The sequence below is a fragment of the Cuculus canorus genome, chromosome 2 (genome assembly GCF_017976375.1).
Source record: "Cuculus canorus isolate bCucCan1 chromosome 2, bCucCan1.pri, whole genome shotgun sequence".
Lineage (NCBI taxonomy): Eukaryota > Metazoa > Chordata > Aves > Cuculiformes > Cuculidae > Cuculus > Cuculus canorus.
Window position 1 is genome coordinate 48017930 of NC_071402.1, and position 27477 is coordinate 48045406.

Sequence of the window (27477 nt, forward strand, 5' to 3'; positions counted from 1 at the left end):
AATGTGAGATAAAATGGTTTCCTTCCCAAGTCATTGCTTTACTTCCTCCATTTCCTGAGTCATTTCATGGAAGTTAATTAAGTTAAAATGACCAGGAGTCTACAAAGCCAGATCTGAATCAAGCAGATCTGGCGGCGGGCTTGTTGCACAAGATTGCTGTTGTCCAGGAGCCTCAGCTGGACTACCTGCTTCTGCCGTTCTGCCCTTTCCTTTAAGTCTTGACTCTCTATGTAAAGCTCTAATTAGGCTTATAAAATACTAGACAGACTCTTAAATTCTAAATTATGTGAGCCATTATTTATGGGAGCATAAGTGTGGTACACGTTCAAAAAAAAGCATTCATTAGCTGCTAGCTTTTTAGGTTAACATGCTCAATGCATTATCTGTGCTAACACGCACAGGAGGAGAGCTGCTTAGGTAGGGGACTTGGCTAAAGGCAGAAGAAATCTTCCACTTGCTGTCACAAAAGATGCTCTTTCATGACATCCAGCTGCTTCTGCTATTGCTGTGGAATTCACTTCCACATTAAAACATCTGCCTTACTGATGGAGGTAGCAAAAAATGTTGAGCAGGGTATTTATATGTACACACTGACATTCCTGCCTCATGTGAGGTTAATTCAGTGAAGTGCTCTCTATTTGGCGTGTGCTGAAATGGAAAGATGTGACCTGATGAGGTCTGTGTTCTTTCTTGAAGCTGCCAGTTTGTTTTCGGATGTGTTGCTGCAAAGTCTCTGTACAGGCTGCTAACACATGTTCCATGGCTTATTTCTGGCTCCTTCTCAACCAGCAGTTAAAAGTGGAGAGCCACCTCCCCCTGTTTCTCCATGCTTGGAAAGTTGTGTGCTTTGTTAATTTCTGAAATTTCATTCTCAGCAGTTGATCTTCTATATATTGAGTGCTGGAAGAGGGGAAAAACAAACAAAACCACACATAAGCTGTCTTTCAGGGGCATTTTTGAGGGTAGTTCTTAGTACACTGCTTCTGTTGGAATTAAATAATGTGATTGTACGCAAGTTGAGTCTCTGTGTAATAATAATGGAGTTTCTCTAATGAAATTTGTTTCTTGGGATCAGTGTGTTAGGACCCAGATGCGCTTGAAGCACCTGCTGTTTCAATAACATAGAGTCATCTGGCTGCAAGATTTGCTTCAGTACTGCTCTAGGTGTTATTGCTTCACAATGAGTAAAGTATGTTTTTCTCATGAATGAAAGTGTAAAAGTATTTTTTTGATTCCTTTGTGTCTGCTTCTCCTATTGGTGCTGTGAAGGAAACCTTTAGGATGTTTATTTAAGCCTTTTGAAGGTCACTTTGCAAACCAGCATCTGTATACATATTTAGACATTGTTGTGCATATTTGTTGTGTTTCTGTATATATATTAGTCTTGCTCTTTTTTAAAACGATGTATATGCACTAATAGATATTTGGGGTGTGTTGAAAGAGAATATGAGCATACATTATCTCCGGTGGGATTCATACTGGTTTTTTTAAAAAACTTTTTAAATTCAGTGGCTCCTATTTGCTGCTTGGAAACATGCATAACCATTAAATCCCAAATACCTGTTGAAGATTCCAGCCAAAATTTAAAAAAGTTAGTCAATATCAGTGGAATGGTTCTTGCTTATTTTTTGTATTGATATCCATAGTCCCTCTTTGAAAACAGTTTCCATGAGGAGTCATCTGTCACATACCCTCGTCTCCTGAGTAATGGGGGAAAGTACAGCGCTGGGTGGAAAAACTGTGCTTTGCTCTTTTTATTTTTTGTCAGTGTTAGTAAACCGTTCACAAAAATGATAATTCATAGTAATAGCAGCTTCTTACGTTTGTGCATTTTCTTTTGGAAAGAACACCTAGCTCTCTCTGTGCTGGGAAATGCTAAACTTGAAACTGAACTATAAATGAAAAAGTGTGCTCAATATTTGCCTTTCATGATAGAAACCGTCAATGAGTTCAAATCAGCTTCTCAGCAGTTCCACTCAAAAAGCATCTTTCTAGTTTGAGGATGTGTTTTTCTTAATAGTCAGCTTTGTTTTAGACATCTGACTGGTTTGAGGTCAGGTATGCGGTGGACATTTCTTATGCATGGAGGAGTCTGCTCAGGGGCCGTTAGGGTTGGCATGGCGGGGGGTGGGAGTGGCCATCTTTGACCAGGGTGTTTAACATTTATGGGAATAGCGTGCATGGTTGTTCCCTCCTCCTTTCTCCCAATGCCCTTACTTGTCTCTGTTGGCCTCTACATCTCTGGTTTCCATAGCGATCACAAGAAGTTGCAGCAGTGGTTTTATACTCGGGCTCGGCTGAAACAAAACCTTGGCGGTTGTGACCATTTGGCAAACAAACGTACCTTGGCTAGATTCTCTTAAATGCTTTTGAGGACTTGACCTGTTTTAGTATAAACTGCACTCTTGATTTTTTTTTCCCCTGTTTGAAAAGTGTTGTTGAATCTGTGATAACAACATTAACTGTATAAACTGCTTTTGATTTTTGAGAGCAGGAAGCAGGTGGTCTGCCCTCATCTCGGTGATATTTGAAGAAAATCAAGCAGTAGTTCAGTACACTAAGTTGCAACCTGGTGCTGTATTTCTGTGGCACAAACTTTGCTCCTGTCATTTTGGGTGATGCTAACTAGAATAAACAGTGTGATAGGCTCCATTGCTTAGCAAAGCACAATTTTAGAAACACCTGCTGTCTTATGGTAATGTTAGTTTTGTCTAAAACTTATGTTGATGTCATTTTGTGTTTCAGAAAGTACAACAATATACATTAATAATTCAAGCTACGGACATGGAAGGAAACCCAACATATGGTCTTTCAAACACAGCAACTGCTGTCATCACTGTGACAGATGTCAATGACAATCCTCCAGAGTTCACCGCCATGACTGTAAGTACAGGGTGGGAGTAACTGAGGGATGTACATATTTATAACCCTTCCCTGCTTCTCTCATTATATTCACAGATGGTAAATATTTCTTACTTATTAAATAGTAAACTGGCAGACAGGATTGAAATACATGAAGAATATATATCCCTTAGATACGGTATTCTGCTTAGACCAAAAGGCAAAAGCTGACAAGGGAATCAAACTGTCAGTTTTCTGAGTAGCCTTAGGTAAACTTCATTAGATAAGTTGTCAGAGCTCCAGTGAAGAGAGATGTGCTCCCTAACATTGATGGATGTTCAGTATGGTGTGGCTCTTGTGTGCCTCTGCAGCCAAGGTAAAATGTTTCCTTGGTTTTTTTGCAGTTCTACGGGGAAGTACCTGAAAACAGGGTGGATGTAATTGTGGCGAATCTGACAGTAACAGATAAAGATCAGCCCCATACACCTGCGTGGAATGCAATGTACCGAATGACTGGAGGAGACCCAACAGGTCGATTTACCATCCTGACTGATCCCAATAGTAATGATGGGCTGGTCACTGTTGTGAAGGTAAGAAATGTTTGTACTTCAGACAATTAAGCGGAGATGGAAGAAGTGGGCGAACATTGAGGGGGAAAAATGTGAGCACATGAGACCAACACAAGTCCGGAAAGTAAAATGGGTGGGCACCATCTGTCTTTTGGAACTAAGTAATCTGTGTCTTGGAACATTTCCTTGTTTGTGCTATGAGTAGTATTCCTGCTGATCAGTTTTAAAAATCAGACTAGGTTGTTGAATATGAGAGATTTCAAAGCTTTATTTGTCAAAAATAGGAATTAGTCTGTGAAAAGCATTTGCTTAGTATTTTTTGCTAGTGTAAAGGAACAGCTCCTACCTCTTGGCCTCCATTAGTAGTCATGCTTGTTGTCTGCAGGCTTTATGTCAACGTATTCCTGTTAAGGCGCAGATACAGGCAGTCAAGACACAATCAGAGAGGAAAAAGTGATAGGTGGGAGGCTACTTCTACAAGAGGCTTTTAAAGGCTGGCTATTTTTAAAAGCTCATTTAAATACCTTTTATGGAATAACCTGTCTCTTTTCATTCCCTAGCCAACACAACTCTGTGTTGAAGAGTGACTTATTTCACATGATAATAACAGTGTGGTTCTATAATTAAATCTGCCAGGCAGTAGCCGCCTTTCGTCATGGCCCTCTGATAAGTGTCCCCTCTCTTAGTTGGCCTGTTCTGGTTTGGCTGATCCACTTACAGAATCAAGTGTGAGATGCCAGTGTTCTGATTTGGAAATTTAAACATTCACTTTTTTTTTTTTTTTCCTCATTCCTTTCCATTTTTTTCTTTATCTTCTCAGTATCTAGGTGAGGAAAAGGTACAGGTTTTGTACAGCTCTGGTGGTAATTCACACTAGAGCTGGTTTTTTGGGTTTTTTTTTAACTGTCTGTTTTATAACTGCACTTCCCCAGAGGTACAAATTGTTACATTGCAGTCTTCAAGCAAGAATTATGTGAGTGTCTGTGCTTTGTAATTAGGCATATCAGCATCTTTTTTTCAGATTTAGAAACATATGGAAAAATGCATTTAAAAAATGCTCAGATTAAACTAGAGTATTAAAGAGAAGCTGGCCTAAGATTCCAGTTCTCTGACCTGTTTGATACAGCTTTACTCACTTAGAATTTGTTAAAAATAAATTTGTATCTTCTCTCTTGCCAGAGTATCTCAGTGCTTTGCTATTTCTGACCTAGTTTAACAACAGTAGCAGCATGTGGGAGCCTCATTGGAAATGGAGCTTCTTCCTGCAAATGCAAGAAAGTGATGGGCCTGTTCGGAATGGGGGCAGCTATACTATCTGAAGTCAGATACTTCTAAGCAATGTAGGAAAGTCAGCCTGAGGTAGAAAATAGTAGTTCTGTGGCCTGGCCAGCAGCGCTGATGTAAGCACCAAGACATGGGGAGAGTTGGAAGCCTGCCTACAGTTCTTATTGGCAGTGCAAGGAGTTGATCTGTCAATGTGTAATGAAGATGGGATTGTCTCTTGTCACTGACTCTATGCTGTCACATGCCAACTGTCCCTGTAAGATACAGAGTTCTTTCAAGTCTAAAATCAGAGCAAGTAGTACAGTGTGTACTTGTAGGTCAAATCAGGTCTTGGGAAATGTTTCACCCCTGTACAGCATAAGGGATGAACTTACTCCTCCTTAAATTGGACTTTTGGTTCAGTGACGAAGTTCCCAAACTGACGGTTACCTGGAATGTGAAGATGGGGGGGAGCTGTAGGTACACCAGCAGTGGAATTAGTTGGGATTGCAAAGTCTCTCTAGTGAAACATTAAGGGCATGGGTATCTCTGATCTGTGTAGGTAGGTATGGTCATGATCTTGTTTAAAGGAAACATTTGTCCTCATAGTAGAGAGAGACTGGTGTCTCTCAGGGAGTTCTTCAGGAGGCATATGTGCTCACATGAGTGCCTGGCACAAAGCTGGGAGTTTGTATATAATCTTCTGATGAAACCACTGTTTTCTTCACTTACCACTAATGGCAGTATCAGAGTAAGTTAAATTCAAGAATGACAAGGTTTCTAGCTGTTCTGAGTTCAAAACTGCTGCTGCTAAGCGAAACCTCAATCCAGTCTCGTGTTGACGTGTTGTTTGTATTCTCTTTAGGCTCTGTGCTCATTTTTTTGAGAAACAGTCGGACTAATAATGAAAAAATGTGCTTCAAAATAAAAATATTGTTGTCTGTCCATCACTGTTGTGAGTAAATGTTAACACTTGCTGCTCTTTGCTTTTCCCAGCCTATTGACTTTGAGACCAACAGGATGTTTGTACTCACTGTAGCTGCGGAAAATCAAGTGCCTTTGGCTAAGGGAATTCAGCATCCTCCTCAGTCAACAGCGACCGTGTCCATTACAGTCATTGATGTGAATGAGAGCCCATATTTTGTTCCAAACCCTAAGCTTATACGTCAAGAAGAAGGGCTACTTGCTGGTAGCATGTTGACAACTTTCACGGCTCAGGACCCAGATCGTTTCATGCAGCAAACCTCCTTAAGGTCTATATAAACATTTTACAGTTCTTTAACAGTTGGAATGCAATATCCATGTTATAGAAAGGGTAGGAGTCAAAGAGACTGCATATGAAATGACTGTATTTACCATAACACGTAGCTATACAGATACCTCCTGTAGGTTCTGTAAAACACTCTCTAAAGGCATTTCTGTCTGGAGAGAAGGTGACCTGACAAGCATTTATAGATGGGTAAACTGGGTAACCTTCTAATGGCTAAGTCCCACTTCATCAAGGTAGTAGGAAGTTATGCCCCTGTGTTAAAGTATACGTGACATCCCACTAATTCAGTCAGAGCAGACACGTGCTTGTGTGAACTAATTGCAATTTAGATTAAGTAATAATTTTCACAGGGCAGCAGAACCACGTCAGGTTGGTAACCAAGTCTTAATGTTTTTCTTCTCATTTATTCTTTAGCAATGCAAAATGCTGCTGTTGTCCATCTGTGAGCTCTTGTACTGATAGCTATGATGATGATTTGATCATGACTTGTCTAACGTGTAAAACAATCCTAATAAGAAAAGTGAAGACAATAAAACATGGAAGCCTTAAAGCATGCTTTCACATATCTTATTTATCACATGGTCATTGACTGCAAAGCTAAAGCTGGGCGACTAACATAGAGCCAGGAGTCTGGTTCCTAGCTTATCCAACAGCTTTTTTTAGCTCATGTGGAGAAAACTCCAAACTTACTGTCGGTCCTTTCTTGCAAAATCGAGTTTCTTACAATTTTGTTTTCTATTAATATTTGTTAGCGGTTGCTGATATTTTGTTCGTTTCTGGACTTAACCATCATAGACGTGACAGCACGGGGAGTTTGGGATATATGCATTTTTAATGACCTGAGATAGCTTGCACTTGATTAATGTCAAAGGGCAAATAGATAGGAGGATGATTTTGAAAGACGCTCTTCTTTCAAATTAAGAAGCATGTAGAAGAAGGCTTGTGGGGCTAGGACCAGGGGGAATGGGTATAAACTGGAGAGGGGCAGATTTAGACAGGACATTAGGAAGAATTTCTTCACCATGAGAGTGGTGAGACACGGGAACAGGTTGCCCGTGGAGGTTGTTGATGCCCCATCCCTGAAGGTGTTCAAGGCCAGGTTGGATGGGGCCCTAGGCAGCCTGATCTAGTGGGATGTCCCTGCCCATGGCAGGGGGGTTGGAACTAAATGATCTTTAAGGTCCCTTCCAACCCTAACTGTACTATGATACTATGTAGTAAAACCAGGGCCTGTAAAAAAAATAAGTGATATTGGAAGGATTAGAATAATGTGAGTTACTGCTACTCCAACAATCTGTCTATTGCTACCTCTCTCCTGCTCTCAGCAGGACAAAAGTTAGTATGAACAACTCTGTAGGTATAGAACAAGCAAGAGGAATTCTTAATGAAGTATTGTAGTTGAGTCTGAATATTAATTTTATATAGTTTACAATAATTGCATGATTTACTTCAGTTACATGATAATTTACATGGTAGGGCACTTCAAGAATCTATATGTTGGACTGGTTTTAATACATGATTTCAAGGATTTTAGAAACAAGGCTTAATAAATGAAAATTTGTGAAATATTGTCTCCAAATTCCAGAAGTGTGTTCATAATATAAATTAAAATACTGATACTGTCTTTGTTGTCAATATTTACGTTGGCAGATAAATAACACATCTTATGATCAAATATACAGGTACTCAAAACTTTCAGATCCTGCAAATTGGCTGAAAATTGACCCTGTTAATGGACAAATAACTACTACAGCTGTTCTGGACAGAGAGTCAATATATGTGCAAAACAATATGTATAATGCAACATTTCTTGCTTCTGATAATGGTATGTATCAACGTAGTATATGTTTTCAAAAAGCTTTCTTTTGTGTGGTTGAATGGCATTCAATTTTACTGGGGCAGAAAACAAGAAATGCTTAGAATACATCCAGTCAGAAGTCTGTCTCATACCAGACCTAGTGTATTTCCCAGCTGCTTGAGAATTGATTTAGCTGAAAAACAGTTCTGTGAGTTTGGAGGGAGACACTGACTTACATTGGTTGAGTTTACAGAAAACTGAAAAAACCCGCACAGGAGTACAGTTGGCTGAGAGAATGCACAGCGTGAGTGGACTTTATGGGGTGCAATGTGTTGGGATAGGGGTATTGTATTTTTCCATATTCAGGCAACAGCAGCACAGAGGCAAAAGTGTCTGTTCATTGTCAGTTTGTTAATGACGATTAACATTCTCTGATCAGAAATGAGTCCTCTGAGTTTGGCTGGAGTGCTGTACTAATCATAGTGGTACCAGAATGATGGACAGGTGGAGTTAGATACGTTCTTGTATTAGAGGGGAAAACTGAAACACTGGGGCTATTTACCTTGGAGAGAAGACAAATGGTAATGTTCTTTGAAAAGATAAAGCATAACAAAGCTACTAGATCAACTATTTCTGTCCTTTTGGCTCTGTTCTGGAGAACAAAATTTAAAGAAATGGAAGGTTATAGGGGGTGGAGATGGAATGAGAACCATTGCTAATTATACTGAGAAATTCAGTGCCACGTGTTCACATAAATGTGCAACTTTAGCAAGGTTTATTGAAACATCACACATTTGAGACGGGTAGCAAGAATGTCTAGAAGTAACATGCTGAAGTCACTATTGGAAAGAATTTAAATAGCACACTTGTGGTGAAAGGTTGATCCTAAATCTTCAGAGTTACAAAACAACTTCTCCAAAGGTTGAACTATCCCAATTTTGCACCTTTTTCTCTGAAGCATTTGATGTGGACTGTCTCTGGAGAGGAACTGGCTGCCTAGTCGGTAGAGACCCTGATCTGCGTTAATTCCTGTTTTTTCCTAAGTAAGGCAGTTTTTCAGAGGACAGACTGCGTAGGAATGTACGTGTTAGCAGGAGCACTGGCAGTGTTATATTGGCTTGGTAAAGACGGGATCCTAAAAACTTTTTTTTAACATTCCAACTGGAAATAGGCTTAATACCATTTTCTTTTCTTTTAAGGGATCCCCCCAATGAGCGGAACCGGCACACTTCAGATACACCTGCTGGACATCAACGATAATGCCCCCCAAGTGAATCCAAAAGAAGCCACGACTTGTGAAACACTACAGCCTAATGCTATTAACATCACTGCTGTAGACCCTGACATAGATCCAAATGCAGGCCCATTTGCCTTTGAGCTGCCTGACACACCTGCTAGTATTAAGAGGAATTGGACCATTGGTCGAATTAGTGGTAATTAACATTACAGAAACCTTAATAATTTTTAAGAAACTTTTGCGTATGCTTTTCTGTATTTCACCTTGCTGTTGTTTTGCAATGTGCATGAATTTGATTAATAGGAATAGTGAAAGTTAAAGAACAAAAAATTCTAAGAAAAGGTGCTGGGGGAGGGAGAGTAGACTGCATATTAGGAAAAAATTCTTCACTGAAAGGGTTGTGAAGAATTGGAACAAGGGAGGTGGTTGAGTCACCATCTGTGGAGGTAGGTGGGAGATGTGTAGATGTGGTGCTCAGGGACATGGCTTGGGGGTGGCTTGGCAGTAGTAGGTTTAAGGTTGGACTGTATGATCTTAAAGGTCTTTTCCAACCTAAATGGTTCTGTGATGTTCACAGTAAGAAAGAAGTCTGTTATCCTTAACACCATGTAGTGGGTTGAACAATAAGTTAAGGCACAGCTCAAAGATGAGCTTTTTTTGCTGATACTGTTTGAAACCCACATGAGCAGTGCATTACTTTTTAACAAGTGCCTTATTTTCACATGCAGGTGATCATGCCCAGCTCTCTTTGAGGATCAGATTCCTGGAGGCTGGTATCTACGATGTGCCCATAGTAATTACAGATTCTGGAAATCCGCATGCATCTAGCACTTCTGTGCTCAAAGTGAAAGTTTGCCAATGTGACATAAACGGAGACTGCACAGATGTTGACCGGATTGTTGGTGCAGGGCTAGGCACTGGTGCCATCATTGCAATTCTGCTTTGTATCATCATCTTGCTGAGTGAGTAGATAGATCTCTTAATCCTAGCTCTTCTATTCTTGTTTTGCAAGTATCATCTTAGAATTTAATTCCATGTACCTTGACAAAGACTTTTTTAAAAACAAGGCATTTTACTCAGCCTTGATCTCTCTTGGTTCTAAACATAAAGCTAAACTTAGAGGCGACAATATGGTCTGTTCTCATGGACTGCTGAGCCGTATGCCAAAACAGCCTAAGCTTGGTGATGTTCAAACATCAGAACAACTTAAACTCTGTAAATTGGTGTGCATTCCTGGGACAGAGCATAAAATTATAAATAATGTAAGCTTTTAGAATTCTTGCTGCTAGTGGAGAGATTCCCTTCTGAAGCCCATGTGGTTTATGAAGCTTGGTCTTTGTTACTTCTTTTGAGGACGTGTTTTTTTTAATATGACCTTGAATATGTGATTGATTTACAAATCAAATTGCCTACAGTAGCCTGAGTTGAAACATCTCTTGCTTAAGCAGTCTTCTATGAATTCTTTTTTAAAAAACACGTCATCTAAATCTGTCAAAGTCAACTTCCCTGGCTTTTTTCTCTTTCGCTTTATTTTTTTTCCTCTTTTAAATCTTAGTTCTAAATTTGTACAGTTTTCTCTGGCTGTACTTCAAAATCAAGATGTGGTTTTCTATCTTCCCTTTTTGCAATGTAGTTTTAGTTTTAATGTTCGTGGTATGGATGAAACGCCGTGATAAAGAGCGTCAGGCAAAGCAGCTCCTGATTGATCCAGAAGATGATGTGAGAGACAACATTCTGAAATATGATGAAGAAGGTGGTGGCGAAGAAGATCAGGTGAGAAATTATTAATGGTTTTTACGTATAGACCCGCTCTTCATACATTTAATTTCTGCATTAAATACTGAAGGCAAAAAGTAATGTTTTAAAAATCTGAAATATAACATTGCTTTTTCACATTGTTTTTTGCAGTTCCAGAAATATCAATTGCTTTTTTTTCGGATGAGGTGTAAAATCTGTATCTTGTCCACTTAACAGTCACAGCATTCTGACCATATTCCAATTAGTGCTGTTACACTTAAATGAAAGTTAACATCCACTCTCATTGTAGTCTGTAAAACTTCTTCACTCCTTGTCCAAGATCCCGTTGTACAGAATTGCCAGTGCAGAGTGCCTAATATAGTCCATTCCAAATACAACCCTTATTTAGTTGCGGGTGATTGCCCTTCCAGATATACAGCAATGTTGGCTATTGACAGATTGGCCACTACTGGGATTTCAGCTTGGAAAATATTTATGTTTCAAGTAGCTGTCAGGGCACATCTGTGTTTATTCAGATACTTCACCAGGCAGGTGCCATATGCATTTACTCTCACATCACCTCTGGTTGAACCACTGCTGATATGTCAGAGGACTAGGAGTGATGTGTATATTGCTAAGAATAGCTTCTTTCCCCCAGCCCTCTCTCCAAGTTAGTGAATTTTCTAGCAGTGCAGTTTCCTTCCTTCGGAGGAGGTTTATTAAGTGCTTCGTGCACATGACAAACAGTAGATTTATATGCATCGTTGTTGGTAGAAGTAAATGTAATAATTATGAAAGGAACAGTGTCTATAATAAAGCCTAAGAAATTTTGCAGTAAAAAGCCTTGAAAAACCATGTGTAATTCTTCCACACATTCACAGTCATCCGGAACTTGAGTTATCTGAAGTGTCTCCCTTCACTGGTACAGACATTTATAGCTTTCCTTTGCTCATTTGTTTGTTTCTCTGAAATTTGGGTTTCCCTTAGTAATTTTTGTGATTCCCGCCCTTCCCCAAGTGCTGTTCCTTCTTCCTGGCTTTTCTGCATAACTTCTTTTTAAGCAACTTGCAAAGGAAACTTCAGTTCATGCAGTTTTGGAAAATTGCTTGTGTTACTAAATTAATAGAAGACAGCCTTTTGAGTCCATATTTGTGTTCCAGTTGTTCATACATGGATAGTTTGAGTACAATAATTGCATCCTGTTTCTGTGCGTCTGTTATTGCACAGAAGAGTTACAAGCTTAAAAAACATAAAGAAAACATAAAGAAAACTCAGTCCTGTGAGAACTAATTTTCCAGTTCACATATCCCCTGCTCTTGTTTACTCACAATTCTCTAGAGGATCTGTTCAGCAATTTTATGTGGTTTTGCATTTTAATTATTGTCCACAGAATCCTCAGGACAGGATCAGTAAGGTTCTTGGAGTATATACTGTTCATTAGGAAATCATAGGTGATGCTAGAGTAGTGTTGTGACAGGTTGTGCTGCAGATCAGAAACTTTTATGTATTGATGCAATAGTGTACAATGAGAGTAAAATACTTAATAGTTTAGAAATGGCGCTGAAGTCTCTCCTCTGTCTGTCTTGCACTGTGCTTTTTTCCAGTGAAAGTGCTGTCTTTGTGAGAGGTATAGTCAGGGTAGTACAGCAGGAGGTAACATTCTGTGAATGCTCTAGAGATTAGGAGGATGTAAACCCTCCATAAATGCAGCCTTTCACCAGCAGTGAATGAGCGCAGTGCACGCAATGAAAGGGAGGCTGTCAGTGGGTGGAGTAGAAGTAAAGTAATATAAGAAATGAGAAATTAGGATCGTTTCCTCTCACAGTGAGCAGAGGAAGCACCTACATGGAGAGGTTTAAGGGCTTTATAGAAAATTGAATGATTTTTAACCGCAAAACCCCTGCTTGCTTTCTTAACGCACATTTTAAGGCCACTGGTGCAAATTTATTATCTTAACTGCCAATCACATACTTCAGATACACTTGTCGCTTTACTGGTGCATTGTGGAGTAGACCATTGTGTCTGAGGGTCTAAAAGATTTTTATACACTCCAAATGTAACAAACACTGCAGAAAAAGAAAAGAAAAGCTCATACAAAGTATCACAAGCTTTTATAACCACTTCTGTAGCAAGAGTTTTAGACCAGTGTGTAGGCAAAAAGTGGGTAGGTTCTCCCACAGGTCCAAAGTTAGGAATTTATTCCAGTCCGGAATGGCTCAATGGACAGTACGACATTTTGTGTAGACAATTTTCTGTCTATAATGGAAGATGGAAATAAGTTCTGTCTTGCTTTTCAGGGAGATAATTTTGCTTTGCTTTGGCTTGACATCTTTTGAAATCTAATTTCTGTCTGTGCTTAACTATATGATAATGGTTCATTTGTTCTTGGTTCCCTTCTTGCCCCCTCCACCTCCTGCACCCAGGGGAAAAAGGGAGGATTAGATTTGGCTGTGTTTTATTTGGTTTTGCACACATTTTATGTGAGCTTTAAGAATTTGGAATGCTAAGCTTTTCAAATGTCCCAGCAAGTTCCCTACAAATAGTAATCTTATTTTTGCAAACCGTGGCTTAGCAAAATACTGTACAAGCGAAGCTATGTGCGACTGCAGGCAAAAGGCACTGGCCATAAAGACCTTTGCATTTTTGTAGAAATTGAAGTAAATGTTAAAGTGTCAAAGTTAGCGTGCTCTAAAAAAGTATGAGGTTGCCATCAAAAGTCTCTTTTCAGAATGAGGGTAAAACTACCACTGTTCTACTCAAATTTTTCATGTCAAACTTGCATCGACAAGTCATCAGCAAATGACAGGAAAATGCTCTATGTCAGTATTAACATTTTATGGTGCACTCTCCCCCAAACCATCAAGACGGATTGAATAAACAGCACTGGTAGAAGGCAGTGCACACGGTGACTTAAACATAGAACCATCCAATACAGGGTTTATTTCATGCAGCAAAATGCAAGGGAATGCTCAAAGCTTCATGTGAATCTTGGTGAAAACAATATTTGAAAAGCTTCAGATGTTTTCATAATCTGTACCTTTAAAATGGCATTTAAAATTATTTCTATTTATAGCAAGCAAACTATTTAGGCCTTTTTAAAATGACCTCTTTTCCTGGATGAATACTTGAAGATTTACTCTGTGCGATCTCATATTTTTCTTGTTTATCCCAGATGTTTAGGTGACTTGAAGATATGGCTAAGTAGGGCTTGAAGATAAGTGATAGAACTTAGGACCGTCTGCATCTTGAACCAAACTACCTTTAGACTTGTGGTTAAGGTTTATTTATTTATTTGGAAGCTATGCAGTTGGTTTTCATAACTGTCACAGCAAACCCAGAAACTCCTAAAGCATGCTTGGCATGTTCCTTTCAAACTCTTTGTATGTGCTATCAGAGTAATGTCTCCTGCAACAAATTTGATGAGTTCCAAATTCCAGCTAGTTAATCTGAGTCCTAGCAACCGTCAATAACAAGATGGAATTCCTGCTTAGTTTTCTTCTGCCCCCCCCCCCCCCCCCCCCCCCTTTTTTTCATTCTACTCCTGTGCTAGAATTTCCAAGGAATTATAATGTGAAGTCTGTCATAAAAGAACAGTTTATTCTATCGTGAAGGTCTCCTATTAATCCCATCTGAGGCCATCTTAGCCTGCTTTGTTCACTCTGACAGACTGAATGCCTGTAAAGAAAATTGAGGTTCTGGAATGATTCATAGTCTTCCTCTAGCCTGGCATGGTGTACACAGGGCTGTGTGATCTCCACAGCAGTTGAGAAAAATGCTTTTAATTCTCTAAGCCAGAAAAGCTCTTGAGCTGTGGGTCATAACTGAAGTCAGCCTGCTCCCTGCTGAAGAGCATTGTGAACACTAGAAATATTCTGGACTTTTTTAACCTGAGCTTCTGTTTCTCAGAAATGTGAGCTGAAAAACTGGCTCTGAAATCTGTACAGCACTCCTGTCATTGCAGGCAGCAGCATTTTTTTTCTTGTATCAGGAAACATCACTGTACTAGCAGAAATTGGGGGCAAGGGAGGAAGGAGAGAGGACAGAGATATTCCAGACAGGAAGTCTGTTATTCTCAGCATTTTGTTAAGTATTTTTTAGACTTAACAATTTGTCCACCTGTCTTACAGGAGCTTCATTCCACAGAAGTCAGTGGGACTGATTTAGTTACTGATTTGGGGAGGGAGGAAGTGATGTGGGATTTTTTGGTTCTGCTTTTGGGTTTTCTTTTAATTCCTTCAGTGTTAAACGCAGCAGTTGAGGGGAGGGATGGAACACACTGCAGTTTGCAATATTCTGAAATAGATGTGCCTAGTTTAGCTACAAATTATGAAGCTGGGAGCGACTGTTTGATTATTAATAGATCACATGACCCTAGAGCTTGTAGTCATTAAGCAGATGGAAGGTGTGCTCTCAACTTGTAACACTATTATCAGTTTTAAATACCAAAATCTCATGTTGGCTTGAGTGTTAAAGCACTTAGCACATGTCTGCAGCATAGTTCACACGCATAGGAGATTACAACCCATAGGCGTCACTAATCCATTTTTATCACATCTCTCAGACTGTTTGTGTGATATACATCAAGGCAGTGGGTGCTCGGCTGGAATATGTGCATCATATGTTAACCTGATAACTGTGATACATTTTTTTCCATTTAATTGCCTTTGTATACATCTCATTGCAGAAGATGATCCTCCCATCTCCTTTGAGTCCATTTCTATAATGTTTTCTGAATTGTAGTTGTACTTGCTCCTGCAGGTGGTCCTGTTGAAGCAAGTTGCCTGAGCCAGATGGGTGGTATGCTTTGAAAGTATTACATATCAGTTGTTTTGAACTTGTATTTTATTCTTGCCCTTGGATCTCTTCAGCACGAGAGTTTCTGTCACAATGGTTCTACAGTTATTCAGAGTATTTTTCTCCTGTGTGTTCTTTCCTGCATTGCCTTTTCTTACAAGCATATTCAGACAATAGTCAATAGCTTGCTTTTTGTCATGTTTTATTACATGTAAGTATAGAGAAAGTAGACAGTGGCTTTTATTTTAAAGGTGCTAATAGAATTAAAAATGAAAACGTAATGATTTATTTTTATGGGTGCAGGATCTAAATCCTAAGCAAAAACTGCTACTTCTTAGAAAGGGCAGCTTTGCTCCAGCATTTGTGTGTCATGGATAAAAACAATTTGAGTGATCTTTTGGACTTCCTGTTTGTTTTTTCTCTTACAGTCATAATTTTCTGTATACCTAAGTGTTAAGAATGCATTGGTCTGGTGCGCTAGACCTTGTCATAACCTTTATTGTAAACATGATGATAGTACATACCTACTTGATGAATTTTAGAAACCCATTTGATTGTGCTTTATTTTCACCATATCTGGGTGCTACTCAGATCATTTACCCTCACTTTCTAACCTCTATTTTGCATTGCATTAAGATTGGAACGTATTTTATGTTTAGAAATTTTAATGATAGTGAATGAAATAACTGTTGCTAGGAAATCCCTAGGAATATACAATATTATGATTAGAAGGTAGTTATTCTAGGGATTGTGTTTACCTACTAAGACATTAGCTTCATTTTTTTCGAATGAGTGACTCATGCAGTGCTCCTGTGGAGGAATTATTGTCATTCCTTGATGAATCTTTATCTCATCTAGGGAAAAGCAATATTTCCATAATTCCATTACAAAATTGCTTTGTGTTTTATTTTATCCTATCTAGAACCTAGAACTGTTGTTGTGTTCTAACTGCAACTGGAGTTTAACGTTCACCTTTTTTGTTATTAAAAGAAGATAAGCTGCCTTATGGGTTATCCTAGAACTGACTGACTTGTAATATTCCAGGTGCATCTATAGTAAAAACAAATGGGAAAAGCAATATGGCAGAAAGTAATCAAGAAGCGAGTGTCAAATAAAATGCAACTGTTACCTTAGGCATTTTAACTAGTGTTCCACCTGCAGCCTAAATCCAGTCAGTCCTCTGTGCTTTGGTTATTTTGGAGTCACATTTTTTTCAGCAGATGTAAGATTTAGGGCAGATTGGGCCGTTTTCAGAAATCAGGCAATATTTTATGTACAAGTTTCTCATAGTTTTGTAGTTGGATGTGTTTGACAGTAGAATGGCAAGAAATAGCAGTATTGGTTTTCACTTCCTTTTTTTCTTTGTTTTTAAAAGGACTTGGCAGATGAAAACATTCAGCTCAATAAAATACTTCTTCTCTTGCTTCCTCATCCCATTTCTCTATTCGACCCATTTCTCTATTGGAATAGACAGTAATTGCCTTTGGAACACAAAAGCAAAGCAGAACGTGTTTTATCCATAGGTACTTCAAGTTACAGTTTGCTCTGTTCTCATAAGCCAATAATAAAATTTGATTTACACTAAAGCACTATCCTTTAAAAGTGGTGGGTGAAACGCAAACTTCTGCCAATGCTGCTTTACATTCACTTAGACTGCTGCAGCTGCTTTTGTTCAGTGAATGACACTTGGAGCTCCCATTGTCAAATTATGTGATGTGGTGACAATTAAATTGGTAATTTCTTGCATGGGGCTAGAGCCAAATTTTGTATTTCTTTACAAAGGCTGCATGCTTTGAAAATGAAAAACAGGTGTATTGCTTTTGTTGTCTTATGTCTAGGCCTATGTTAATACATAGACAAAGCTTTAGTTATATACAAGGTAAAAAAAGAAATCATCCCTAAAATGTATAACACAGTCTAACGAATGGCCAGGAAATATCCTGAGAGCTCTGAGATAACAGAGAAGCCAAATTCATAAATCATTAATGAATGTACCAGTCAGGTTGCATGTACTAGGGTGTGTCACTGCTAGTGTTAGAGAAAATTTCTTAGTAGCAGCAAGCTCTATCTAGATGTAATACATTCCAATATTTTCAGAGTTTTCCTATCTGGAAAAAAAGCCAGTCTGGTCTATGCATAACAATTGTAGTAAGTTGTGGTTTGGTTCTGTTGTTTGCAGTTCTGCTTTATGATGTTCCACCATACATTCATACGAAGCAGGTCCAGTTACTGTAAAAATTATTACTTTGTAAGTTTTTGCCAAGAACTGAAGTAAATCTTCTAAAATGCAAACAAAACCAGAACAGCTAATACAGGAGAATAAAAGTTTCATAGTTTTATTTCCTGGCCTATCCCTTTTTTTTCAGGGGTTATAGAATCTGGTAACTGTCCATCAGAAAGCAAGGTACTTTTTTTAAAAAAAAAATCTCTCCCACTGTTTTAAGAGAATATAACGTAACATAACATGACTGCTGTGTAAGGGACTTGTACTTGAGTGCTGTTAACTGAATATCTGCCTTGCACAAGAGAAGGTTATTTAAGGGAAGAGATTTTGAAGCCTGTGTTATCTTGTTTATTTGTAAATCAGTGATTACTGGGGAATATAATGGCCTTTTCTTCTGTTCTGGGTGTTTCTTCTCTTCAAATTGAGATACTTGGACTGTACTTCCACCTGCTGTGTAGATGCTCTTAAAGAGGTGCTTTTTGAGATTTTAACCCTTCTGCCTACACATCTGGTAAGGTGGTTAGTTTATAGGGTTCAGCTAGCTGGTTTTGACAGCACTGTGTCACTGGGATCTCATGATTAAGGAATGTGAGGTTGGAGCTAGTATTGGTATAAGTCTTTGCTTAAGGCTCTGTCAAACTAAGTGAATAGCTAATAAGTTCAATGGTTGTAATCATCTTGGAGGGGAGGAGGCTGGTGGGGTTTTGCAAGAATTTCTGAGATTTGTTTAATTTCACAAGATACGACTTCTGATAAAATGCTGTTTTAGCACATTGTGACTTTATTTTCTGGAAACAAAAGCAAATCAAACCCACAATTTTTTTCTGCATCAATACAGATGTCAGGGCTTTTTTCAGCATGAGTAAATAGTGCTGCCAGAGATGCTAACCAAAGAGACAGAAGTGCTGGTGGCTACATCAGGAGATTTATAGCGATAAAGCCTTAAGGTTGTCATCTCTTTAACCGCCAGTTATCTGAAAGGTAGCTGTATTGTCTCATCCAGTGGTATCAGATACCTTTATAAACAAGGGGAAAGACAAAGGATCATTCAGCTTGCTTCACCTAGATCCCTGTCATAGAATGGGAGGTTTCTGTTTCCCTGTTGACTGTGGACTTGGACAGTCAGACTAGTCTAAATTTCTGGTTTCTAAACGCTTGAGTTTTTGCCAGGTGCAAAATGGGAGCAAACTACTCTGTTTTAGTGACCTTCCAATAGAGAAGAACTAATACTAGAGTCTCCCTTCCATCAACAATATAAGCTTATCTAGAAATTTGAGGAGAAAAACTCAAACCATCTGTTTGGATTTGCTTAAATCCAAACTGAAGGAAGGGAAAGGGATATTTGTTCCAAAATTGCTGCAATTAGGGCTAAACAGCATAAACTGACGAAAACTGGCAGCCATATGAATTAGATACTCACAACCTTCGTTCAAGTATGCTTCCAGTGGAAGGTCTAGTCTTACTCCGTAGTAGTCCCTCAGCAGAATGTAATTAATAACAGGTATATGGAAAAAGGCGGGAGCAAAGGCAAAACATTGTTGACTATGGTTCTGAAATTGAGTAAAAATAATGACCCAGAATGTTGCTCCAAGCTGGCTGTTCCAGCCTGCCATACAATGTTTTATTCCCTCTCTGTTGTGCTGTAGTTTTCCATTTAGCTGTCACATCTGCAGTTAGCTATCATAACAAACTCTCCTTGAGACTAACTTTAGAGTCTGTTAAGGAGCTTTAGGTAATACATTAAAAGTTTGCCCATTTTTTTTTTAGTTGGGAATGCAGCATTGAGTGAAGAAATGGAATTTCAGCCTTAAACAGCTCGTGTCCTTGCTCTTTTAAAACAGCTTTCCTTCATTTACTTTGAAATAACTGGGTAGAGTTAACTTCAGACAAGAGTGTTGAAACAAGTGGAGTTGTTGCATGATGCTGCATTTGTACAGCACAAAGTCAGTTTGGGGAGGTGGTGGATTTGCTATACCTGACTGATGTAGAGTCAGTATTGATTTTAATGATATAAGAGATTTGATAGTCTATGGTAAGTACAACGGATCTTCTCTTCCTATTGAGACACTAACAGACCTGCAAAATAAATTTCCTATGATAGAGCTGGATGGCAATGTCATAATTGCCCTAGAAAAGAAAACTAGAGTAGGAGTCCACATGAGGACCCACTCTGCATTGCTGTTGCCTTACAGATGGTAATCTTTGCTTTTTAACTGTAGAGCCTGAAGATATGTCAAACTATACATGCACAAAAGAGGATGGCCTTAGATGTGGAGGTACTAGACTGACTGACTTGACTCATATTGCCAGTCTGTATGATGCTAATCAGAAAGAAGTGTATGGATAGGCGAGTGGGTAGAAAAGCATATTATTTTTATAACTGAAATGGCCAGAGACACTCTTCTGGTTTTAATATATTGGATTTTAGCCATACCTGTTTGAAATCCTCCATAATGAAATGCTTAGTATTAGAAAAATAGTATTTTTCATTTCTCTCTGGTAGTGTTTTCCACCTCTGTCTTTTGGGTGGGTATGAAGAGCACTCTCATATTTTTAAATTCTAAGAAGTACATTCTTCTCTGTTTAATAGGATTTTCTGATAGCATGTCTCCTAAAACTATTTTCATTTATTTTATGTAATAAAAAGGGAAAGGATAAAAAGTTCTGTTCTGTTTACTTTTCTTGAATTCATACTGCTTCATGGAGACCGCTTATTATTCTGTTTGGTACATGAAGAACCGAAGGGTGGAAGTTACAGCTCTGCCCCAAGGAACTTGTAATCTAATTAAAGCATATGAAACTGCATTTTCAGATCTCAGAGGACCTGTTCCACCTTTTGTGACTATGTATTTGTGTGCAGTCAACTGAGGACCTGAGTAACAAATCAGAAAGTGTAGTGGATTTGATAGTTGGTTACAATTCTTCAGACTATCTTCACTGCTGTTAACAGACCTCTCTCACTAAAAAGTTTTGGGGGCCACAGTAGGTAATACTCTCAAGAAGGACATACACTGTGTGAGGTGACAGCAGACGTCAATACTTGCATTCCTTCCTTTCGGAGCAGTTAAGAACTGATGAAAATGTAATTGTCTGCACAGACAGTTTCCAGCAAGTTGAGATTATAAATTAGATTTTTATCAGAACAACACTGTTAAAAAATAGAGGTGGAAGATAAAGGAGTTTATTTAGGTTTATTTGTGGGGTGGGATATTTGGCATAGAGTAGTGTTGGCATGAGCCGCAGTCTACTGGTAGTTGGCGAATGGCTTTAGTTGAAGCCTTTAAGCCCAGTTCTTTGTTCTGGGTTTTTACCAGTGCCTCGTGCAAAGGCGTACTAGAGCATGACTACCTTCTAGACATGACAGCAGTGAGATGAATCACAATGCTGAACTGCATCGCACTGGGCAAATAGTATTCAGGCAATATCTATCTTAAATGCATAAACGTTAAGTAATTTTTTTATATACATACACACTGCTTATTGGAATTCATAGTGCTGTTGTGAGTGTCATCAGTCTGCCAGAGTTTGAAACTGCAGCATCAAGTACTTAATGAACAGATCTACAAGTAATCTCTAGAAAGTGCTTAGAATTAAGACCAAAGCTGAGGAGCTTTGTACTTCTGATGACATTTTTTTCCCCCTTTGGCTTTCATATTATGGAAGCCACATGAAATCAGCAAGGAGTGTTAAGTTCATTCTTTGAAGGTATTATAAAGTGCTGCAGAGCAGTGTGCTTGCCTCTTTCTCAGAATGAGAATGTCTGGCATTTATTTGCTTAGAAAAACAAGAATTGGATTTGGTGTCTTTGCTCTGTGCAGTAAATCGTCATTACTAGGCAAAGTGTTTAGTCTCTTAATAGTACTACTCAAGTCCTTGATTCTCAACGGAGAACTTAGAAGAAGCTCTACAAAACTGATGGAGTAGAATCAAAACAGTAGATTCAGGGAGTATAAATCAAATAACATCCTGTTGGTATGCAAATAACAATGTTATTGACTTATTCTCAGTAAGCATTACAACCCTGAAAATAGGACTTTCTGGCGAAATGATACTTTGCATTTTCCCATTTTTCCTCCTTGTGTTTCCCCTGACAGATATTGTTTGAAATTCTCTTAACGTACTGTGTATGTTTCATATTTTGCAGGATTATGACTTGAGCCAGCTCCAGCAGCCTGACACTGTGGAACCAGATGCCATCAAACCTGTTGGAATCAGGCGTCTTGATGAAAGGCCAATCCATGCAGAACCTCAGTATCCAGTCAGATCAGCTGCTCCTCATCCTGGGGACATTGGGGACTTCATTAATGAGGTAAAGGAGAGAAAAATGTGATAAGCTTTTATATTTTGTTTATTGCACTATGCATGAGTAACTGTTATGTTCGAGCATAATAACTTTAAAACTTACTTAGATAATTAAAATTGTCTTGCTAGATAGATGTAAATATGTTCTTTTAAAGTGCAGACAAATTTAATTAACTCATTCAAACAGAAAGGGAAGATACATCAATTAGCTTCTGTACATTTGTATTAATTACGTTCATAATATGTTATCAGCTGCAACCACACTATCTCCAAGCGGGATTATTCTATGGGTTCCCAGTAATAAATAGACTAACAAAATTATAGTTTAGCCTAAGTTCATTTATTAATTCACAGTAATTTAATAATGGAAGAAGTTCATTTTCATTTTCCTCATACGTTGCCCTTTGAATCCAGATAATAGTGGAAATTCACTTCCTTCGGTAAGACCAAAAGAATTCCATCAAATACGATTAGTGAGCAGGGCAGCTAAATTAAATGTTACGTAAGTGCTTCTAATACTTGTCTTGTCATAGAGCTTTAAAAGTCTTTGCATTATCTTTGATTCGTCAGTCTAATAAAGATAAATGTAAGTATGATTCAGATTATACCAGATTGCTCACGGTTCTGAAAGAAATTCTCCTACAAATATTTGTTTTGTTATTTCTGTCACTGATCAGTCTTAAATCATTGCTTTTGTGGTAGTCAGATAGAATTCCTGTTCCTTGTGCTTACTGCTTATAGGGAAACAAATAACCAACCCGAAGTTTACAACTTAAAAATAAGCTGTGGCCTGTAGATGAATAGTAGGAAATTATTTTCTCTAATTTTCTCATATCTTCCTTGTCATCTAGAGCTGGACAAGTATTGTAGAACTGTTCCTGCCAAGGAGTTTATTCTTGTTTGTTTTAAAGAAAAGAGAGATGAAAATATTAAAGCCTTTTGTATTAGCAAGCTTCAGGAAATTGAGTTCACTCCTTTTAAGGTATACAGCAATACAACTGTAAAAAAAAAACCTGCAGGGAGATGTCTAGGAGGAAACATGCAAATATTTTTGTAAGACATTGTATTTTGAGAGACTCTAGGTTTGTGGAAGAGCTGTATTTATATATGTCTCAACAAAAAGGATTTTTGCATGCCTTGCACTTCTAAATATTACAATTGTAATCAGCTTTGGAAAATAGTGGAGATACGAGAAAATAAAAGGCCCACATTGTTGGCCAGGGTAGTGTGCACACAAGAACTTCCTTGTGCTTCCTTATTGTCTTCCAAACAATCAGAGCTTCCCATCCTGTTCTCACACAGCTGTGACCAGACACTAACCACCTGGCAGGCAATCAGGGAAGAACCCATAATCCTCAGTACCCTGATTTTTCTTGTCTTCAAAGCAGTAATCAAGCTCTCTTACAGAGCCAAAGCAAGGGGTGTCTGTGTTTGCCCTGGAGACCCAGAAAGGGGCCAGAGTTTGTCCAGCCTCCTACAATTTTTAAATTGCTAAGCAAGCTGTTCTTGCAACATTATTTTGCAGTAATTTATCACTCTGGAAGGTTATAGCATCAATGTGTACACGTGGAGCTGTAGAAACAGTACATGCTATCTGGATTTAACCCAATATGTTTAGAATCATAGACTAGTTTGGGTTGGAAGGGACCTTAAAGATGATTTAGTTCCAACCCCCCTGCCATGAGCATGGACACCTCCCACTAGACCAGGCTGCCCAAGGCCCCCTCCAAGCTGGCCTTGAACACATCCAGGGATGGGGAATCCACAACTTCCTTGGGCAACCTGTGCCAGTGCCTTACCACTCTCATAGTGAAGAAATTCTTCCTTATGCCTGGTCTAAATCTGCTCCCTTCAGTTTATACCCATTGCCCCTAGACCTATGACTACAAGCCATTGTAAACAAACAAATTTGCTTGTTTACAAACAAGAATGGAGTCTTTATCTTACTGCTGCCTATTGTATTAGGTCAGTACCTCCCTTTATGCTCCTCCCTGCCATCCATCAAAAAAGAAAGCTTCTCTCAGTTATTTTTACACAGTAAAATAATGTCAATAATGTCATTGTCTCTGAAATAAAATTAACTTTGGAAATATATATGAAATTAAAGAAAACATGGAAATTTTCTTGTCTGCAAGACAAGAATTGATTAGGTCAGAATTGATTATATCCTCTGGTTGAAAGGAACTGTACGAGGTAGTGTCATGGTTTAGCCCTGGCCTGGCCAATTTCAGCAGCTAAATCCAAGCAATTTGGCTTCTAATTCCCACCTCCCCCCCACCAAGCCCCAAAGAAAGGGAAATGAGAAGAAAAAGACTTGCAGGTTGGAAGTGAAAACTACAGTTTTAATGACATGGTAGTAATAATGATGATGATGATCAAAATAATAAGAGAGTAATAAAAAATATAAAACTATATGAAATTGCATTTCTACCTCACTGCTTGGTGATAATAACATCACCACAAATGCTGTGGAGCAGACAGAGGGGAGGGATCTGAGGCTAGGAGGGAGCTGAGCTCAAGAACTGGTTTCAGGAATGTACAGATCTGGAATCGGGAGGCAAACACGAGGTCCTCACTGGACATTGGCCGTTGAAGAAGAGAACAAGGCCCTGGTGACCTCTCAGTTTTGTACCAACTATGATGTATATGGGATGGAATACACTGTTGGTCACCTGTCCTCTCTGCCCCTCCCTGGAGGTGTGGCATTTTTTTTCACCAGCTCGAGGATGGCCTTGCTTAGTATATGAAGATGTATAAGCGATGGCCTTTCTGCATACCAGTGTTGTGTATTATCACTTCTAGGGAGGAACGCTCTCTGAAAAATGTGCAATTAACTTTCAGAAAATCAAGTTACTTAGATCTGAAGTCAGAAAACTGATTCTAATCTAGCTCAAACCACAACAGGTAGTTTCTGTGTTATAAGTATCATATATTTAGCTTCTTTTCATAACGTATTTCTCAGGATTTCACAGCAATGTATCATTTTATTATTCCACCTAACCCTCTCTCAAGCAGACAGTAGCCACCCAAAGGTTGTCAGTGCTCTAAGTTTTGACAGAACTCTGAGCAAAATGGAGATTATATTTCTCCAAAACAGTTTCATGTTAATTTGTGTTTTATGTTAATATTTCCATGTCAAATGTGATTCTAAAAAGTTGCGAGAGTGAATCAGCTTTACAGTCATCCTCACTAATACAGTTAAATTTCCAAGTTATCAGTACCTAGAGCATAAACATTCAGGCTGCATAGATTTGAAGACTCTCTTCAGAGAATTCCACCTGCAGTCCTGGCAAGATTATACCTAAACAAATTGGCAAGTTCCTCTCCTTTTTCCTTGGAGTAAATGGAAGAAACATCTTGGGTAAAACCCATACTATGTGTTTCTCAGGGCAGTTCATACAGAAGATAAGCTGAACTGTGAAAACAACATAGGAAGATAAGAAAGGGCAGAATTTATCTCTCTATGCACCCAGCTTCAACGTTATTAGGCAAAGAACTTTCTAGCACTGTAACCACAAGTCATACTGTAACTTTTCCCTTGAGCAGCCCTAACACAAGCCATCTGCAAAACTAGCCCAGTTGCTAGCTGAGCTGGGGGAGGCTGCCTTTGAGTTGTCAGTACCTTGGTGGTAAAGTCTGCATTACTCCCTTGGTTTGAAAAGATGCAGTGCTTTTGGAGATCACTCTTGTCCTTTGGAAAACTTGGCCCTGTTCCCAGGGATGCTGATCAGCATGATCCTTTGGGATGCTGGCCCATGTGCAGGAATTAATGTAGTCTGTTGAATGCTCACTGGCACCTCAGACACACAGCAAACGTTGTTCAGGTTTGCCTATGAATTACTCCACCTTTTGACCAAAAAAGAATTACAGGTTATTGATGTAAAATATTGGAGAATTTAAGTACCATCGCCAAGCAGGCATTGTGTTTGGGTTTTTTCCTCTTACTTTTATTACAGAGCCATAGAAGCAAGAAATGAGAAGGACGTAGTGGGTCATTTTGTTTCTTTCCTTTTGGAAGTACTCTCTTTCTTCTGGCATATTATTTTCTAGCTGTCATCTGTTGTATTAAATCTACTTAATGCAATGAGACGTACAGAAGTATGAGTATTTTGTAGTGTTCTAATAACTTCTTATTTGAAAAAGAAGTTACAAATACAATAATACAAATACAATAAAAACTTAAGATATTTTTGTAACACTTAGAAAGTTAAGATAACACATACAGAGTTATGGACTATCAAAGTACCTTTTGCAGGCATAAGCTAAATGACCTTGGGGACTTTCTTATTTTGTGTGTTTCTACAGATATATGAATTTCTCATTTAAGGCAGAAAGGGAAAAAACACCTTTTATTCCAGTCCAGTGTACAAACAAGTCAGTGAAATAAGTCATGTGTTATTAAGAATCCTCTGTAGACCTTGTTTTCCATTTTGAGCTTTTTGACACATAACCTGCAGAGGGTGGAGCATAATGGATACTTGGAATAGTCAGGATTTACAGAACAGTATAAATTAAGCCTGTTTGAAGTAGCTTTGTTAGTCCTGTTTTCAAGAACCACCTGTGCTGTCCCTTGAAATCTTAAGCAAATCATATTGTGATGTGGAGAGTTTGTGGCTAAGAATATATTTCTAATCAATAGAGGACATAGCCTGAGGTAAATGAAATTAGAAATTAGAAATTAGAGGTCTTATCCCATGAGGGCATGGAGGAACCTCAATAAAGTCTTAGTAAATGGTTGTTGATACGGTGCAGCTCCAAGCATAGTAGAGTCCCTCAATGTTTTCTGGTTTTTCTTGACAAATAGAAAAACAGTTCCAGATTTAAACAACATTTTTTTTCATTTCCTTGTTGGACTTTGTTCTTCCTTTCTTCATCATCAAGAGTCTGTGGGATCTGATTAAGTAGAACGGTTAATGAAAATAAACATTAAATTTTGTAAAGTTTCATGTTAGTTCAAGATTTTTGAAGGCTTTGCCTTCCCTTGATTTGAGACTAATTGAGAAAGCTACACGTAGTAAGGAAAATGTAGCTCAAGGTTACTGTTGTTCCTTAGTCAAGGTACCGTAGTTTCTCATCTTATGCTCTTTGTCCCCTGTTAGTGAAAGTTGTTGCGAGATATATGTATTTATATATATATATAAAAAAATAAAGGCGAGATATATATATAAAAATATATATAAAACGATATATATATAAAATAAAGGAGATAGATATATATATATATATATATCACGATATAGATAGTGATATATATATATATATATATAATAAAGGAAGAGATAAAAATCAAGATTGCTCCTCTGTCTGTCCTAGGTCTGGAACAGACCTGTGTATTGGCATGGCTCTTCTATGACTGCATGTTGTATGCTGATGGTACAGCGAGTGCAAGGAAACATTATTTAGTTCACCATCTCCCAGAAGCATTACCATAGTCCCAAGTAT

At 38.5% G+C, this 27477-nt stretch overlaps 1 protein-coding gene across 1 annotated transcript in view; it reads left to right on the forward strand.

The window, feature by feature from the left end:
- Positions 1 to 27477, forward strand: part of CDH2 (cadherin 2) — a 115103-nt gene that overhangs the window by 83410 nt on the left and 4216 nt on the right. Inside the window, exons 8-15 of the mRNA XM_054059195.1 lie at positions 2746 to 2883; positions 3246 to 3431; positions 5670 to 5926; positions 7626 to 7768; positions 8941 to 9174; positions 9707 to 9940; positions 10612 to 10751; positions 21878 to 22042. Of these exons, the coding sequence (XP_053915170.1) occupies positions 2746 to 2883; positions 3246 to 3431; positions 5670 to 5926; positions 7626 to 7768; positions 8941 to 9174; positions 9707 to 9940; positions 10612 to 10751; positions 21878 to 22042 (1497 nt within the window). The remainder of the gene's footprint in view (positions 1 to 2745; positions 2884 to 3245; positions 3432 to 5669; positions 5927 to 7625; positions 7769 to 8940; positions 9175 to 9706; positions 9941 to 10611; positions 10752 to 21877; positions 22043 to 27477) is intronic.